General features: G+C 44.1%; 1 protein-coding gene across 3 annotated transcripts in view; it reads left to right on the top strand.

Moving 5' to 3' along the window:
• Window positions 1-17190: 17190 nt before the first annotated feature.
• Window positions 17191-17490, top strand: part of TRANK1 (tetratricopeptide repeat and ankyrin repeat containing 1) — a 49580-nt gene continuing 49280 nt past the window's right edge. The window contains exon 1 of one of the 3 annotated variants that reach the window (XM_039548602.1): window positions 17191-17216. In XM_039548602.1, the coding sequence (XP_039404536.1) occupies window positions 17206-17216 (11 nt within the window). In that variant the 5' untranslated portion in view covers window positions 17191-17205. Of the gene's footprint in view, window positions 17217-17369; window positions 17427-17454; window positions 17474-17490 lie in introns of those variants that run through there. The other 2 variants (XM_039548603.1, XM_039548604.1) reach the window with 2 other exon arrangements.

Below are 17490 nucleotides of genomic sequence, written 5' to 3'. Positions count from 1 at the left end.
TTCGTGGCTACAACTCCTCCTATCACGTGCTTGCGTGTTCGTGGCTGCTCCCGTGGCCGCCCTCGCCGACTCCGACGTCTCGGCCGGGCCCCGCGTTGCGGCTGCTCCGCGCTCTCCGAGCGGCGCTGCTCCGGCGCGTGTCTGGGCTCTGCGGGCCCCGCGTTGCCATCGCCGCTGGCCCGTGCCCTGTGAGCGGTTCCGCTCCGCAAACTCCACGCTGCTTTGAGAGCGGCCCCGTTCCGGCTCGGTGCTGCGCTGCGCGGCTTCTCGTGTCGCTGTGGAAACCGCCGCTTCTCCCTCCGCAGGGCTCTCCGAGCCGTGTGCTCAGAGCGGCCTGCCACCGATGCCCGGTTCCTGGCTGCTCGTGGCCCACGGCACCCGCGGCATCGCTCCCTCACTCGCGGTCGCGTGGCCGGGGACCCCGAGACAGGGATGGGGTCCGCGATAAGGCGCGCGCTCCCGAGGGGGCCGGGCGCATCCAGCGCAGGCACCTCCGCCGGCACGGCTGCAGTCATGTGCTCCCGGGATGGCGGCCGCGCGGCCTCGACCATGGGATAAGTATGATCTTCTGCTTTAGGGGTAATGGGACCATACAAATGCTCCTCAAGAGCTTCCCTGATTATAAGGTATGCACGGAAAACTTCTCTTTGATCCCTTACCTTATCCCAGATCTCGTCCCAGAAACACCCCTTGACAAGATCCAGGAGGTTCGATATCAAAAAGTAAGTCTCGAGAAATATAGGAGAACCTTTTGAAAAGCCAGATGAAAAAATGTTCTAGATCTCCCGGTTGCATTACTTTTTTGTTTTGTTGTTCAAGGATTCCTTTTACTTCTAGATACATTTTTTTCTGTGGCTCAGAGAGCCCCATTTCCCACGATTCTTCCATAGTCCAGAGAGAATATCCAAACCAAGATGAGAAGAGAGAGGTCTAGAGTGGTTATTTTACTCACGAATCTTCCTCAGGGATTGGTATCGTTCTGCTCACAATTCTCCACCATTTTGTTACAGCGGGGATTACTGTAACAAGCATATATCAAACCAGGAATCCTGTGGAAACGAAGTATATATGGACAGATTCGTGGTAGATGTTTCAGAGGTCTTTATTTCTCCAGCCGCATGACCGGGGCTGTCCTCAGGAACTCCTCCAGTCACAGGACCCGAGGGTCCTTGCCCACACCCGGGAACACAAACCAACCAATGGGGAATGAGGCTGACCAGGGGCAGGGAAACCCCGTGCCTCCCCTCAGGGCCCCTCTCCCAGGGCTACATGGCAGGGGGAGGAGACCCCAACAGTGTTCAAGAAACTATTTTATGTGGCACTTGGTGCCATGGTCTTGTTGACAAGGTCAGTCAAAGGTTGAACTTGATGATCTCAAAGATCTTTTCCAGCCTGAATGATTCTGTGATTCTGTGATTCTGTACCACCTCGTGCATTGTTCTGGGTCTCACGGTTGGAGTATGACCAGTGTACAGGAGACGGGAAGCTGTTCCCTTCTTTGCAGTGGAGGAAGAGACCATAGCCCTGATGCAATGAAACCTGTTGCTCTCAGAGTGATCTTGACTAGAAGGGTTGCACACAAAGGAGTTAGTGGAACACACATGAATTAAACTGCTGCACACCCAGCATGGATTTGGGCCAGTTCTAATACATTCTTTTAGATATTATCCCCAAAAGCTTCTCCAGGATGGCAGTGTCACTGCAGTGCCTTGTCAGGGTGATGTAGCAAGTGTATTGCTTTGTAAAACACCAGAGTATATTCATGTTTGTTGTGTCTTGTTTGTAGCTGCAGTGCCAAGAAATGGGCATCATTCCACTTGAAGATGCTCTACAACTGGCATCTCTTAATCTAGTGTAATGTAACTTCAGCTTCTTCTCATCCTCTTCATAAACACCTGTCTTCATCTTTGAAACTATACATTAATTGTGAAATGTTGACAGCAATAAACAAAGCAGTTTTCATTTTGCAGAAGAGAGAAGAAAAAAACTCTATCCTGCAAGTATCCCTTCACAGGTGTCACTTTAAACAGGACGATCCTGGCCAAGGGCATGAAGAAGATACAGTCCCTCTGAGGAATGAACATGTAAAGCAAGAAACAAAACCACTTAAGTGTGTGACTTGGACTGGTGGTACCTTGCTATAAGGTGCTTTGCCTTCCAAGGACATTTTGTCCTCAGCACTGTCTGGGATGGTTGCTACAAAGTTTTGCTCTGTCCAATTCCCTGCTGTGCCCTCAGGCATGACAGATCTCCACAAAAGCCCCTTTTGAGACTGACTTCAGGTTCCCCAATTGTTGACCTTGGCAAAAATACCTGGATGGAAGACAGCAGTCCTGCCACCTCCCTGCCTGTGGCTTCCTGAACCTCCAGGTTGCAGTGACAACTATATTGGCCACGGTGCACTTTTGCTTTGACTTGCAGGAAGAGATTCAGGAGCTGTTAGGATGAGTGGGGCAGGGAGCAAAGGGTTAATAGGGACAAAGAGAGGGCGACCTACTGTACACTAACCTTGACTTTGTACTGGCCTGGGAAGCACCAGGAGTGTGGGGAGCACTGAACTTCAGATCCAATGAATTTGGCTCTGCTCCAGGATCTGAACTTTGAGGAGGAATCTGTTTTCGATGGCCTTGGGCAGTCTGCCACAAGCCTCACCCAGAGCAGCTGGAAATGGGAGTAGGAATCTGCTGGATCTCATACTCAATCTGGGACAGAAGACATTTACTCCAATTCTTCCTTGTCCATGCTGTTGCTGACAGCTATTTGCCCTGTCAGTATCTGCCCTGGACCAGCCAGTAGGAAAATCTTCAATTTGTACCTTATACTGGTGTTACAGTTTGTAGCACAGAGATGCAGCTCATTTTACTGGATGTCGCCTGTATGAAGCTTTAAAATTTTGTTTGTCTGTGCCAAAATCCTAATGCCCATGTGGAAGCAGCGTGAAGAAGTCTATTTCTCTGTTTGGCTGCAAGCAGCCATCAAAAGACTTTTTCATATTTGCATCGCAACTGCTCCAACTGGAGGTCAGCCCTGCCTGCTCATACCTTGCAAGCTTTGCTCTGACCCATTCCAGTTTGGATTGTTTTGTGTGACAGCATGTTAAAAAATGAATTTGTTTTTATTAAAGCAAATAAAAACCAAATTATCTAGATTTCATTTTAAATTATTTAGGAAGATATAACCAGTGTATTTTGGTGCCAGAGCTCAGAAATGGTGTTGGGGCAAAAGAAGTGGTGAAGAATGAATGGAAACAGCCTGTTGGACTCTTAATGCTTTCCAAGATCCCAGAGAGGAAAGCTGATATATTTAGCAATCAATGCTATGAAATTTCAGAAGGCAAGAATTAGTTTCTTAGAAAGACATGAAACTGAAACAACTCCACAGACATCAGAGAGATGTAGTGACTTTTTTCCATTGACACAAGGAGGATCATTTAATTTTAAAGAAAAAAGTAAATAATGCAATGGAAGAGCTGCAATCTTACCAAAATCTTTCTCATGATGAGAAGAGGTGGCCTAAGTGTCAATAAACAATATGGATTTTGAATGCCTTTTTTTTTTTTAATTATAAAATCTATTTTCTTAAATGCAAAGATCTGTCTAGTTTTGGGTCTGATAATATTAATCTAATATATTCTTTTAGATATAAGAAAGAAGTTTTTTATAATGAGAGTGGTAAAATACTGGAACAGGTTGTGCAGGGAGGTGGTGGCAGCCCCATCCCTGTAAACATTCAAGATCAGGTTGGATGGGGCTCTGAGCAACCTGGTCTAGTTGAAGATGTCTCTGCTCATTTCAGGGGGGGTTGGGCTAAATGGTTTTTAAAGGTCCTTTCCAATCCAAACTGTTCTGATTCTATGAGACTTTATACCATTTTGAAGTCCTACCACTCATTACCTGCAGCACGTACTTACTATTCCAACTCAAATATATTAGGAACCCCAGGAAATATATTTGAAGCTTATTTGTAAGTTGTTATTGACCCCTTCAAAGTCAACATTGCTTTATTTGCCTTGAGCAGTTAAAAGAGAGTATTAAGAAATAGTAAATAAGGTTTAAGAAAGAATTGGAGCATGGGATTGTAACACAGGGGAAGCAAATAAAGTCTGGCTGGCACAACACTGTCTTCTGTGCGAAACTGGAGCCAAAGACTACATCCTGTAACATGAGACATGGCTGAAAAAAAGGCAGAGATCTGCTATACTGAAGAAAGGACTGATGATTGTTGAAATCAGGTTGAAAGCTTAAGATTATTAGGGTTTTAGACTGCAACTCAAGCAGAATAGGAAGGTAAAAGATGAGGATTGCTTGAACAAAAAAAGCCTGATTTTTTGTTTGTTTTTAAAGAGAAGCAAGTTGAGCAGCATTCCAGTATGCTACTACTTTTACAGAATTCCTTGTAAAAAACAGCTGCTTTTTTTTTCTAGGTGACCTGCCTGTATCTGGAAATGTCTTCTCATTTGCCCTTGAATAATTTCCCATGATGTGCATGTTAGTGGAAAATGGCATATTTCACCCCTTCTTACAGTTTTTAATGCCAAACTGCAGCATAGTTTAACACAGTTTCTCAAAAATGTCTCCAGTTGCCAAGGAAGAGATAACTGAAAGAATGCAAATAACCTTGATTCACAGACCTCTGCTTCCTTTCAGCTTGTCTTGACAAGCACCCAGAGTGTCCAGACAGTTCTTTTAACCCTTATTATTGCAGAATACAGACCCACACTTCTTGCAGTGAATTCTTTAGGATGCAGAATAAAGTATTAACACAAAATTTGTGCAACAGAGGTTAGCCGTGTATCAACAACAGAAGAAACAGTACTGGCAGTAACGTTGTGTTACTAAAACTATTTACAGACAAGGAGCTGCTTTGAGTTAATGCAGTGCCTACCTAACCCCGCCTGTCCCACATAACCCCCCCATCCCATGACAGAAAAAAAGGTCTCAGACTCGTTCCACTGAAATCAGATGATCCCATATATAATTCAGGACAGTAACTGACATAGGATCACTTGTTTAGCCACAGTAATTTTATTCTGGGTTGGTCACTCATGGTCCAGGCTTTGGTGAAAACGTGCTTCTATGAGTAGAACAGCTGCTCAAGAGTATGTGTCACACTCTGTTATACACAGCATCAGGCATTTGTGTAAGGCAAGAGGAGTTTTTGCTGGACAATATTGCCCCAATTAAGATGAATTTTTTTCACCCTAGTTTATAGTGCATTTTTATGAGTTCTGAAGCAAAACATGTTCTGGAACCTCATGATGAGAAAATAACTGAAGTATTTGCATCCCCTCGTCACACCCTGCTCATGCAGTCCTGTCAGGTAAGGAGTTCGTATTAAGTCTACTTGAGCTGGCCCTGGAGCACTCAGAGGAACAGGATGATTTGTGCAAGGCCCTATAGGATATGCCTGATAGAATTTGGAATAATTCTTTTTTGTCAGTATGTTAACCATAATATGACTTCTCTACCTAGAATATGGGCATTTTTTTCTATGGACCTTAAACCACTCATAGTTGCATTTCCTAGGGAAAAAGAAATACTCTGCTGTACAAGCTGAAGATTTGTTACTCTCCAAGTCTTACAGGAAAAAATGGTGCACACTATATAGGTGGAGTTCCCTTAATGCAGTGTGTGTAGGGGAACTTGCTCTCTATTGGTTCTCAACTGTTCAAATTTCTGTTCTTTCTTTTATAACTGAACTGGTTTAACAAGCTTATCTTCCTGTAATGACCACTGTGGTTTGTCCTCCCAGCCTGGGATCTCTGGTACCATCCCATTTTTGGTTCTTTTACCTCCAATTTTGTTCTAGGATAACAGATAACACAGTCAACAGAAAGTAACTTTGTGTTGTCACAATTAACTAAAGGTAACCTAAACCCAACGTGACCACTGGGTGGTTGCTATCGCCTCTAAAATCTATCAGAATCAGCCTGGGCCAGCATAACCCAGACAAGTGCTGAGACCCTGCCCTGTCAAGCTGATGCAAATCCTTCAGGCTTTCATTTGTAGTAGCAAAATTGATGTTTACTTGACTGCAGACTAAGTCCTGATTTTTAGAGAGGGCACAAAGGACAGTTTGCATTTGTCCTTTGCAACCATACCAAAGCATTACTTGTTATCTCTTCGTCTGGCATTAAAAATTGTCACAAGCAGGATGCTTGTGACAATTATATGAAAACAGCATTTTCCATGGTCTTAAAATGGCATAAAGATGGAATTTTTGAGACCAAATTTATGCCACCTTTTTTTTTTCCCCCATTACAGTAATTGCATCATTCCATGGTGTTTAGATTTTTCCACGGTGCTGTTCACAATGATAGTAGTTTTTCTGGTATTCTACTTATATTTTCCTTTGAAACAAACCATCTGGGCCATTCAGGAAGTATGAAACAAAAGGGCTGTTTTATTCCTTCATTTTTGTAACTTATTTCCTGTGTGACTGTGTATTCTTCAGCATGTAAGAGTTACTTTTATGAAGTATTTTGTGAGGTCTGGATGGTGTAATACTACTGCATAATGTTGTATGTATTCTGTTACTGTTTTTTTCCGAAGAGATTTAGTATTTCTGAAAGATCAGGTTTTTTGGCATAGTGTCAGAGGAAGCTTGAGATGAACTTAAAAGTACTATACTAACTACATAGAATTATTATATATTAGTGGAAAAAATTTGGAGAAAAAAGTTTTGAATTATCTACAGGTGTCTTCATCTTGAGACATAAGAAAGAAATTTTTTACAATCAGAACAATCACTTACTGGTAAAACCTCCTCAAGGATGCAGAAGACCCCTCCCATCACTGGAAGTTTCCAAGGTGCAACAGGACATGGTCCTAGATGTCATCAAGGCTCCATTTCCCACCAAAAATTGGACTGGGTGAACTTTGGAGGCCCCTTCCAACCTGGGCTCTTCTGTGGTTCTATGTTTATTGCATGACTGGTCTACAGGAAAAAAATTATTGTTTTCTAGTATTTTCATTGCCAGTAAATACTGGCAGTGTTTTAACCTAATTTTTATTGTGAACGAAGTCCCATTTTGATTTTGCTCCTTAACTTCAATACATTACAAGAATGGACAAAATACGTGTGCTGAAGTTTCAATACCTTGGCCTTTCCTGTAATAGATGAACTAGCTCTTGAGGGACATCTGAGTCTTGGGCTAAGAAATCTCTAAAGACCTCAATTTTACTGAACTTTCTAAGGTAAAATAAATGAAAAAAAAAGCAGCTTTATTTCCAGAAAGAAGAAAGAAGTGCAGTAGAGGATCAGCCATATACTTTTTCACAGCCAGTCAGTGACCTGCATGCTTTAAAATGTACAAGTCACATTTTAGGATATAGGTGATTCAGATACTGGGCAAGGTCTAGAAAAATTTTACCACTGTTCTCAGGATATCTATTGTCTTTTTAATGGACATCAAGAGTAGCAAAAGCACCATGGACTTCAGTCAGCTCTGTCAAATTTTCACTTCTGAGTTTCTCTTGTGTGGAGACACCATGCTCCAATAACAAGAAAGCCTAAAGCAAATAGCTACAAACCCAAACAGAGAGAGATCCCTTACTGCAATATGGGCTATATTCCATAACTGTAATAACACCATGACCTCCAGATACACAAAACATTTGTGTCATATTCTGCAGAAATTTCTGGGGTTTTTAGATAAAAATATCTGCAGCAGGTAATTCAGAACTGGTCGCCCGCTTGTGCTATAATGAAAAATATAATGAAACAGTTCTGTAAGCCTGTAGGAGTTAAAAGAGCTGTGGAAATCTTTCTGAGACCTTTGAATAAGTAGTATTCAGATGCTAAATTAAAGCGATCCCTGCTATTTTTGAAGGTAATCAGAGTATATCACAGCTATATTGTCTTCCTCTAGTAGTATGACAGTAACTGTGTAAAGCAGATAGGCCTTTTTTCAGATGAGGCTCTTTTTTTTGACAAACTGGAATGGACACATCAGCAAAGTTTTTCACAACTTCCTCTGTGAATGAGAGGGTTGGGTGTAGTGCTTGGTAAAAAGTATGTAATTCAGGAAGAGTAAATCCTGCCAGCATCTCCAGAACAAGACAAAAGTCTAGATACAGACCAAACGAGCAGTCCTACAGCTGGAGGAAACGTCCTGCACAGATGCTCAGTTGTGCAGGAATGGCTATGTCAGCCACGCTGTACCCCTGGGACGGAGGGGATCACACTGGCTCCACTGGAAGGTCCTGGAGGATGGGTGGCAGAGGGTGTCCTTTTTAGAAGTCTTTGTCATGGATTCGTTTTGAGAGTTTGAATCACAAAAGGGGACAAGAGAAATTTAGAAAAACTGTTCGCGCTTTTGAACCCATGATGGCGGTGCCCACTGTCGTCACTAAAAACAAATACCTCCTGCTTAAAACTTGACACATACTCATTACAAAAACAAACAGAAAATCCTGCCAATCTCTCCTGGTGTGCTGCCAGAAGCATGCTAGTGCTGAGATGCGGATTGGAACGTATTTGAATTAGTTGTCCTAGTAAATGTGCACAGATTCTTGACTAGTTTCCTGATACATAAACATCTCCTGACCTTTGGACGTCTCTTCCTAGGAGCGATCATCTTCCTTTGTGTCACCAGACTGTCACCTCTGCTTCTCATGAAGTAAGGCTCAATGCCACTCTCTCTTGCTAAAATCCTGTCCAGTCCTTGGTGTTGTAGATGGACATGTTCTTTGCTGATTTAAACTTGGTCTTCGTGCTACAGAGCACCTGATAACCCTCTGCTACTGTTATTTTCACAACTGGCTTCATACAGTCCTAGTGATCTCAGGGAGTTGGCATTTGCATATCACACAATTGTGAGAGACTGAACTGCTGAGGGATAATGACTCAAAACGTTCCCCCATTAGTGGAGAAGCCAGGGTGCTTTGCTGAAATGGAGGAGGTGAGCTTTTGGGTGTGTAATGGCTAATCTCTGATCTGATAAAACAGAGGCTGAATGATGGGCTATGAATGAGTTAGGAGATAATCCTTAGAGATTGGATGGTGCCTCTTGTCATGTGTTGTCTAAATTGTCCTGCCTTGCACAAACCACTGGGTTGTGGGGCTCCTTCTACTCCTCAGATTTTCCTGGGGATTTTTCCCCACTATTTCTTTGGGACTTCACCCCCCACCCGGTAGATCTGGTCTGCAACTACCACTTTGACCAAGACTGCACAGCAACCAAGTCTTGTCCCTGGGCCTACAGGTGGTGAGAGCCTCACACCCTCATCCTTTCTCTCTCTCTCTTTCTCCTCCCTTGGGCACGTCCTTAGGTGATGTTGTTGCACTTTCGTATTGTGATGCTTCCATGTTGTTATATTGTTATAGATAATAAAACAACCAAAATGGCTACATTCCTGTTTTTCTTTGCAACCAAATTGTACTATAATAAACCCAACATATGTATATCTACAAACACCAACCCTTTAGTGTTTTTTCACTCTAATCTGCCCCAAGGGATCTATTGCCAACAACTTGGGTTACCTTTGCCTTCTGCAGTGGGTTGTAACAACCACACACTGCACCCCATTAGAACATACTGGGATGGAAGCAACAAGGACATGAGTCTGAAGTTACTGACTCAAAATTACCTGAACAAGAGCTGGGGAAAATTTATGTATTTAATTCAAAACAGGAGTGTACAAACCCATGTATCTTTGTTTTATTTTTTCAGTTTTTTTCCAGGATAACTCATCTCTGACCACAAGCCTCGTGGTTTTGTTTGTTCTGCTGCTGCCAGCTGTTGGTTGCCAATTCTCCAGATTCCTTCAGGCACCACACTGGGGAGACTTACCAGTCCCAGCCCGCACCAATGAGCCTCAAGAAGTGCCTTTCCCAAAACCTTCATTATCTCCTCTGTTCTCCACCTTTCTATTTCTTCTTTTGCCCTCACTCCTCCTTGCTCAGCTCTTTTGCCTTCAAAACAAATAGGCTGAGGTGACAGGTGCAGAAGGAGCGTGTTTCTTTGCCCTGGTTACACTTATTACTCTCCCTGCCCATTCTTCGTCCCTCACTTGTCTCTGTAGAATTATTCAAACTGCTTCCACAGGAGTGACTACACTTTATGTAAGCAGTCTGAACTGGCTGGGTTATTCCAAATTGTTTAGCAGCCAGAAATAAAAATAGCAAAGGGAGGTAACTATTTCTGTGATACTAAGTGAGCTTTATGCTGTGCAGTTTTGATGCTCCTGTCAATAGCTGGGTTAAAGCCTAGCTAAGAGACATTGCTAGAGGTCTTGGCATGCACAACAGATTATATTGCTTTACTAACAGGATACACAGTTCTTGCTGCCATAGGACTCCAGTCCCGACTTAGGACATACTGTGCCACAACTGCTTTATGTATGTAAAGAATAGAACTGGAGAATGGCTGTGTTGGTAGCAGACACAAGAGGAACAAAAAGCTTTGTCTTGGAAAGAGCACCAGAGATTGTGTGTGCATCACTGACAACTGTACAATCATACAGACTTCTTCATGGGGGACAAATAGTCCTTCAGGTGGTTTTCGAGTATACTGGCCTATATGATTCTGGGACAGCCATGGTTAAGCAGTTGGGCTCTAAGGAAAAGGAGTAACAGAGAAGGATAACGTGGAAGAAGCATTAGACAGGAGAGATGCAAAGGGATTTTTCAGCATTAGGGCAACAGGCAGCAAAATAAAAACTTAGGCATATATTTGCCATCAGTTGCACTGTCTTTTAATTATTATGTGCTTAATTAAAAGTTCTTTTAAAGCTGTTATTCTGAAGCACCTGATTTCTCTGTAACCTGTTTCTTGACCTCAGAAATAAGCCATGGCAAACAGAAGTCCATCACCAGTATTACTATATCAGTTTGGAGATAGGCTTTTAAAGTCAATTAAACATCCTGAAATAATCATGCTGGTGGAAGCTGCAGCTTTCCGCAAAACCACACCTACACCACAAACTTTTGCCCTCATAGCTGTAATAGCTGGAGATATTGTTTATGGCAGGTGTATTTTTGTTACCTAGCTGTCTTGTGTGGGGCACAAGAAATATACATACCAGGAAATACATGTTTTTCCATGTATGGTATCAGGAAGTAGCAGGGGCCAGTTTCTTCCCAAGGGTTGGCGACATGTGGAGATCCCCAAGGGACAGGTGAAGCAGAGGCTTCCTCAGCCAGGGTCCATTCTGCTGCCTTCAGTGAGGGAGGTGGCAGGATGGGGAAAAGCCAAGCACAGCCCCCAGCCCAGGGCCCATGGGGATGGGCTGAGGCCAGGCTGGGATATCTGCTTGCTGGCATGGGTCAGAAATAGGCTTGGTGAGGGGAACTAGGGTCAGATTCAGCCCTGGGATTGCCAGGCCCATGTGTTACCAAATCTCCAAAAACTGGAATAAGACACCTTAACACCATTTTTTTTTGTGTTAAAGAGGGCATCATTTATTTAGGTGCCTGGAAGGCATGGGGGATCACTCCTCCTGGCATCCCCCTGATTGTTACAAGTGTGTTGCTAATATACAGTTAATACATGCCTATTATAATTTGGCCATTACCATAAAAAAACATGTTCTCCAAGTTCCCAAACTCAGTCTTCGTTTTGGCTGTAGCTGTATTCCTTAGCCAGATGTCCCCTCTTTATCTTCCAATGTCCTTGCATGGAGAATAATTTCTGCACACCTCGCTTCTCTGCTAAAGGTCCACAGACCCAGTGTCTTCTCTGCTAAAAGTTCTCAGCCACAGTGTCTTTCTACTGAAAGCTCACAGTTACAGTAGTAATTGAATTAAACTTTTTGGTATCACATGGGCCAAAGGGCGCCCCAGGTGAGGTTGGTCAGGTCTCTTGGGGCTGGTGGGTGTCCCCAGGCCCTGAAGTATGGTGTAGTTTGTCCTCAGGGGAGAGGGAGTGATGTTTGTTTCCCAGTTCCAGTTGTGCTGGTGTCAGGCGCATGTTGCCACTGCAACAGATGCAGTGCCTTCAGCTGAGAGCTGAGTCTGCCTTGCACCAGGTGAAGGTCTGTGATAAGACACAGCAAGATCTGATGCAGGCTTGGCACTGTACTCTCAGGAGCCAGAAGATGCTGACTGCACAGGAGAGTGAGAGCTGCTGGTGGAGTAGCTCTGCCAAGCTCAACATGACCCAAGGCCTGCGACATGCACTGCAATTCTCTTTCCTGGATGTGTTATGAAGGGTATTCTTCCCCTCAAAGTGAGGTTTTCCCATCATTGAAAAAGAAGCAGAGATAAAAAGCAGGATTGCTAGCACTATGCCAAGACCCATCCCTTCCATGCAATGGATGCACCTGCACCATGAGCTCTGATATACAGGTACACAAGGAATTTGGGGGATCTATTACTCAATCTCCTATGCAAAAGAAATGTTTTCCCTTGGAAATTTACCCACACGGACACCTCTACTCTACAGTGACAACAGAAGGGATTTAGGAACTATGTATAAAGGGCTTTATACATAATTTTCTGCTGCCTTACTGGGCTTTATGAGCACCTCCTCCCAGTGCTCTTTGTTCTTTATGAGCATCCCGTATCAACCAGTACACCTAACCCCTTACTGCTTACATACAGTACTGCCCCCCCAAGTGGGTCCACCCTTTCCGGTTTCTGCTGCTTCTCTGCTCATATAGATGAGGAAATGCAGTAATTTGCAGACTCAGTAATTCACTGGCAATACATATGACATGCTGCATGAGAAGGAAACGCCCTGCTGCACCCAGAGAGGCTTGCAAGCTGCCAAGTTTCATTTTCACTGAGTTATAAAAAAAAAGAGTTTAGTTTTCTGTCTCATGACTGTTTTGACAAACACACCCACAGCATGCCAACAGATGTGGCAAAGACTGTTGTGTCAGTGTTTAGGTCAGAGTCCCTTCTGAGTCAAAAAGCAATGAGTTCCACTTTCTGCATTGGTATTAAAATGGTTGGTCCTTGGTTTCTCTGTCTGCACATCCCTAAATAACAATGATGGGGAGTTTAGAGGTGTCAGAGACTGTAAAGATTGATGTCTCGAGACATTTTGGGATGCATGTGTATGGAGGAAGAGACAGGTGAGCCTTGCCCTGGCGAGGCAGTGCACTACCCTGTACACCCCTCCTGCCCTAGAGCCTGTATCCCAGCCCAACAGTCCCTGGCACAGCAGAGGAAATCTCTACACCTGCCTCTGGAGCCCCTAACACAGCTCCAGAGTGACCAAATGACCAGAAGACTTGGGGGAAGGACCCAGGAAGGCCAAGGTGTATTTAAAGCTGAACATGAGGCAAGCATATGTCTTGACCCTACCTCCTCTTGGAACTTCTATCTGAACGCAGCTGGAACCCAGTAGTGGGTAGCTGTATGTGTCCTTTTCTGTATCTTTTCTGTCTTTCTCTCTTCTTCTTCTAATTTCCTCTTGGAATTTTTGAGTAACTTAAAACTGAACAGGCTTAGAGTTTGCTAAGTTGAATGGGCCAAGTTAATGCTTTGGGAAGTGTTTCATGTTGGCTGAACGCTGCTTTAAACCTTTTGCTAAAGTTCTCTGATTTTCTAAAGTGGCCAGTAAAGTATTTTTTATTGTTTTGACCTTTTGAGCATATCTTGTCAGTATTTCTCTCATGCGCCTAACTCAAGAGTACATGAACAAATTTAAGCCCTTCTAAAAGTCCCATCTAGCAAATTTTTTTGGGGCCTTACAGGAGGTTACAAGAAATTCCAGATATATTAGCATCCATCAGCCACTCATTCCTATATTAGGATCTCTCAGCCACTCACTCCTCTCAACATTTATATCGTGTTGATTCACTCAGGCACTTTTGCCTGATTAAGAACTCCGAAATCCCACCCATGTACTTTGATTTCTTTAAGTCACTTAAGAAACAAGTTTACACTGTACTTTTCCCACCTTGTGTGGATGCAGCTACAAACAAATTTTGGCTGTATTTTCACTGCCTTCTTTAAAAGTGGCCTTGCCTGTTATTTTGATGCACTCCACTAGGAGCCAGGTGATACAAAACCATCTGTGCCAAGGTTAGTATTATGTCATTTCTCTAGTCCCTTAATGGGTAGCAGGGTAATTTATATGAAATCTCAGTGCAGAAGATGGATGAGTAGCAGAAATCCATTTTTAAATGAGAACGGGATGAGTTGACCTTGGCTGGGAACCAGGTGACCACCAAAGCCACTCTATCAGTCCTCAGCAGGAACAGAGGTGGGGAATAAAGTGGTGAAAAACCCTCACGGGTCAAGACAAAGTCAGTTTAATAAAGCAAAAACAATGGCTGAGTGCAGAAGCAAAGAATAACAAACGATTTGTTCTCTATGTCCCAGCAGGCAATATCCAGACACTTCCTGGGAAGTAGGGTTGTAGTATGCATACTGGTTACTCTGCCTTCTATACAGACAATTCTTGGCACCCCTCGATCACTGAAGAGATCCAGATGTGCTCTGTGCCCCTGTAGCCTGATGACACCAGAGTATACTGTACACCAATGCCTACCAAGGCCTTTTACTTCTGTGGTAAAGTTCTTTCACACCTAGGCATTAGTGAAGAAATTAAAACCCACTTCTTCTACCATTAGTGAAGAGCCCAAACCCAATCTTCCAGAGCCATTTGTGAAGACATTAGCACCCATTTTTCCTACCATTTGTCAAAGGACCAGCTTCTTGATCAGACCTTTACTCTTCTTCCTCCTCCTCCTTTACTAATTGACAATATGGATCCATTTATTTCTTCATCCACTGTTTCTTTTTCAGTACTGGGAGAATTGCTGTAGTTGTTCCTGTCTCAACCACATTCCTCTGAGAGTACTGAACTGGCTCCATAGGCACAGGCCAGGACCCAGTACAGTACTAGAAGCTGCTGGTTTTCACTGGGATAGGCAAGGCACCTTTCTATCCGTTTGTGGCACATCAATTTGCCAGGGTAACCTGCCTCTTCAGGTGTGAATTTCCAGGATTTAGTAGGTGATAACTGCCCCAGGAATCTGCCCAAATCCTTCCACACACCCTGCACCCCAGGACCAGCTGTCTCAGGGCACATTTCAGTATCACTTCATCCAAAAATTGTCTTCTCCTAGATCAGGATGATATCGGATTCCACAAACCCCATAATATGCTAACAGTGTTAATTAGTAGTATTAAACAGCTCATGTTGGGATGAACAAGGACCTCAGAAGCCGGCACAATAAAAACATCTGCATCATTCCCGGGTATGGAGAGAGATATATATTTCCTCATTGTGAGAAACAAAGCCCACTCCTGTTTTTGGGGTTTTATATATTTAATAAGGGACGATAGGGGACAAGGGTCACTTAGAGCAAAACCGACAGCGCTGGGTGCTTGGCCGTGGCCAGAGGCACACAAACTTACACAAACTTCCAGTTTATATGCTTTAACATTATACATACTAATAAACCACAATGCATATGCATAATTTTTCTAAGAACTGATTTACATTTTCTTAGAAGGGATTAACATAGTTCCTCCCCCAATCTGCCTTTTAGAGCATGCATAATGTGATCGTGGGGGTCTTCGGGGGTCTTCTTCGATGAAGGCTCAAGGTCTTCCTCTCATCTGAACTTTTCAACCTTGTCTTCGGAGCACGCACAGTTATGGCGTTTCTTGGTCTTTCTGGATCTAACTGGTTTAAATTCCCCATTTTGTGGCTAACTGACTTTACATTTGCCAATTTCTCATTAGTACATCCTGCTGCTTCCCAATATAGCAATACTTGTCTATTTTTGAGATTATTCACCTGGTGAGTTTCCATTTATTTAAGCATTAAGCGATTAGTTAATCATATACTAGCTATTACATTGTACAGAAAGTTATGATTCAGGTTATATTGGTATCTTATAACTCAAGCTATATAAGCATCTTGTAACTTTGACCCTAGTTATAATGTTAACTAGTTAATATCTGCATAGCAAAGTTATTCTTAATGTATTTGCACATAATATTTCCTAAAGTATTCTGATACATAATATTTCTTACATTTTACTACCTGTGAAAGCCAATGTTTCCACAAGATACTTCCTCCAGAAGAGCAAGGCCAGAAATACCAGGGCAAAGGACAGAGCCATTGTTTTTATTAACATGTTCTCAAGCGCAACTAAATAAATAAGCAGTGCAGCCAACAATCTCTGTGACCTGCATAGGAGCTTGATGCTGAATAACCATACAGCTGTAGCGCACTTCTTATAAAACTCTTGTTCTTTCATGCCCCATATTGGGCATCAAAAGGACTGTGATGGGTTCATTTTGTCAGGAAATCAAGAGGCCATCAAGCTGCTCTGTCACTCCCCTCCTAAGCAGAATGGAGGGGGAAGGAACTAACATGGAAAAAACCCTCATGGGTCAACATAAAGGCAGTTTATTAAAGTGGAAGCTCAAGCAAAGGTAAAAAACTCCAAAAGATTACTCTCAACTTCCCATCAGCAAGCAACATCCGGCCATGTCCTGGGAGGTAGGGCTTCAGCGTGTGTAGTGGTTGCTCTGGAAGGCAAATGTAAATAATGAATGCCCCACTTTCATACTCCTTGCAATTAGCTTTTATATTTGAATAAGCGTCATATGTTCTGGAATATCCTTTTGGCCAGTTTGGGCCAGCTGTCCTGGCTGTGTCCCCTCCCAAGATCTTGCCCACCCCCAGCCTACTGGTGAGGGAGGAATGCTGGAGATGAGTGGCCAAAGCACCGGTGTGTTATCAACACTTTTTAGCTCCCAAAGCAAAGCACAGCACGCTGGGGGCTGCTGGCGGCGAAATTAACTCCATCCCAGCCCTCCCGAATACAGGGGAAGACGTGCAGGCGATAATACTCAATGCCAGAGAAAAACTCGCTTAGAAACGTGATTCACAGGGAGGTGAATTATTGAACGATCGATCTCCTGTGAAGTACTCATCTTTGGCTTATTGAGCCGCTCTTCACAGTGTGAAAAGACCATGGGAAACGATAAATTAGCAAACGATTGCATCGCAGGAGGACAAGCCTTCATTCCCCAGGTGATCCCTGCACAGTGGAAGTCCAAAGCAGCCACAGCTTCCACAGCTTCCTCTAAGCGGGGGCTGCCGTGAGAAGCCAGAGGGACAGCACGGCGCCTCAGGACGCGGGGTGCCCCTGGCGCGGACGAACGCTGATTTTCCAAGTATCCTGAAGGCACCGCTAACGTCATTTTAAAAAATGGCACTTTCTACACTTCCCGCTGCGGAGGGAGCCCAAAGCCATCCCAGAGCCACTTCCTGAACGTTCCGCCGCGGAGATGCACTCCTGGTACGACCCACCCCCACTGCGGGTCGGGGGGGGGCGGACATCCCCCGCGGGCGGGGCGGTCTCGTTTCGATTTCCCGAGGGCGATGGATTTGTTTCGATTCCCCCCCCTTCCCCGGTGACGCGGGCGGCGGGGGCGGGACGCGGGGCGGAGAGTTTAAGGGCGACAAGCGGAGCGCGCCCCGGCGGCGGCGGCGGGGGACGGGCGGGCAGGTAGATGCGCTTCTTTGGCGACCCCTTGTACTCCCCTCACTTCCCCGGTAAGGCGGGCGCGGGG

The sequence above is a fragment of the Corvus cornix genome, chromosome 2 (assembly GCF_000738735.6).
Source record: "Corvus cornix cornix isolate S_Up_H32 chromosome 2, ASM73873v5, whole genome shotgun sequence".
Lineage (NCBI taxonomy): Eukaryota > Metazoa > Chordata > Aves > Passeriformes > Corvidae > Corvus > Corvus cornix.
This window is presented reverse-complemented; position numbering and strand designations above follow the sequence as displayed.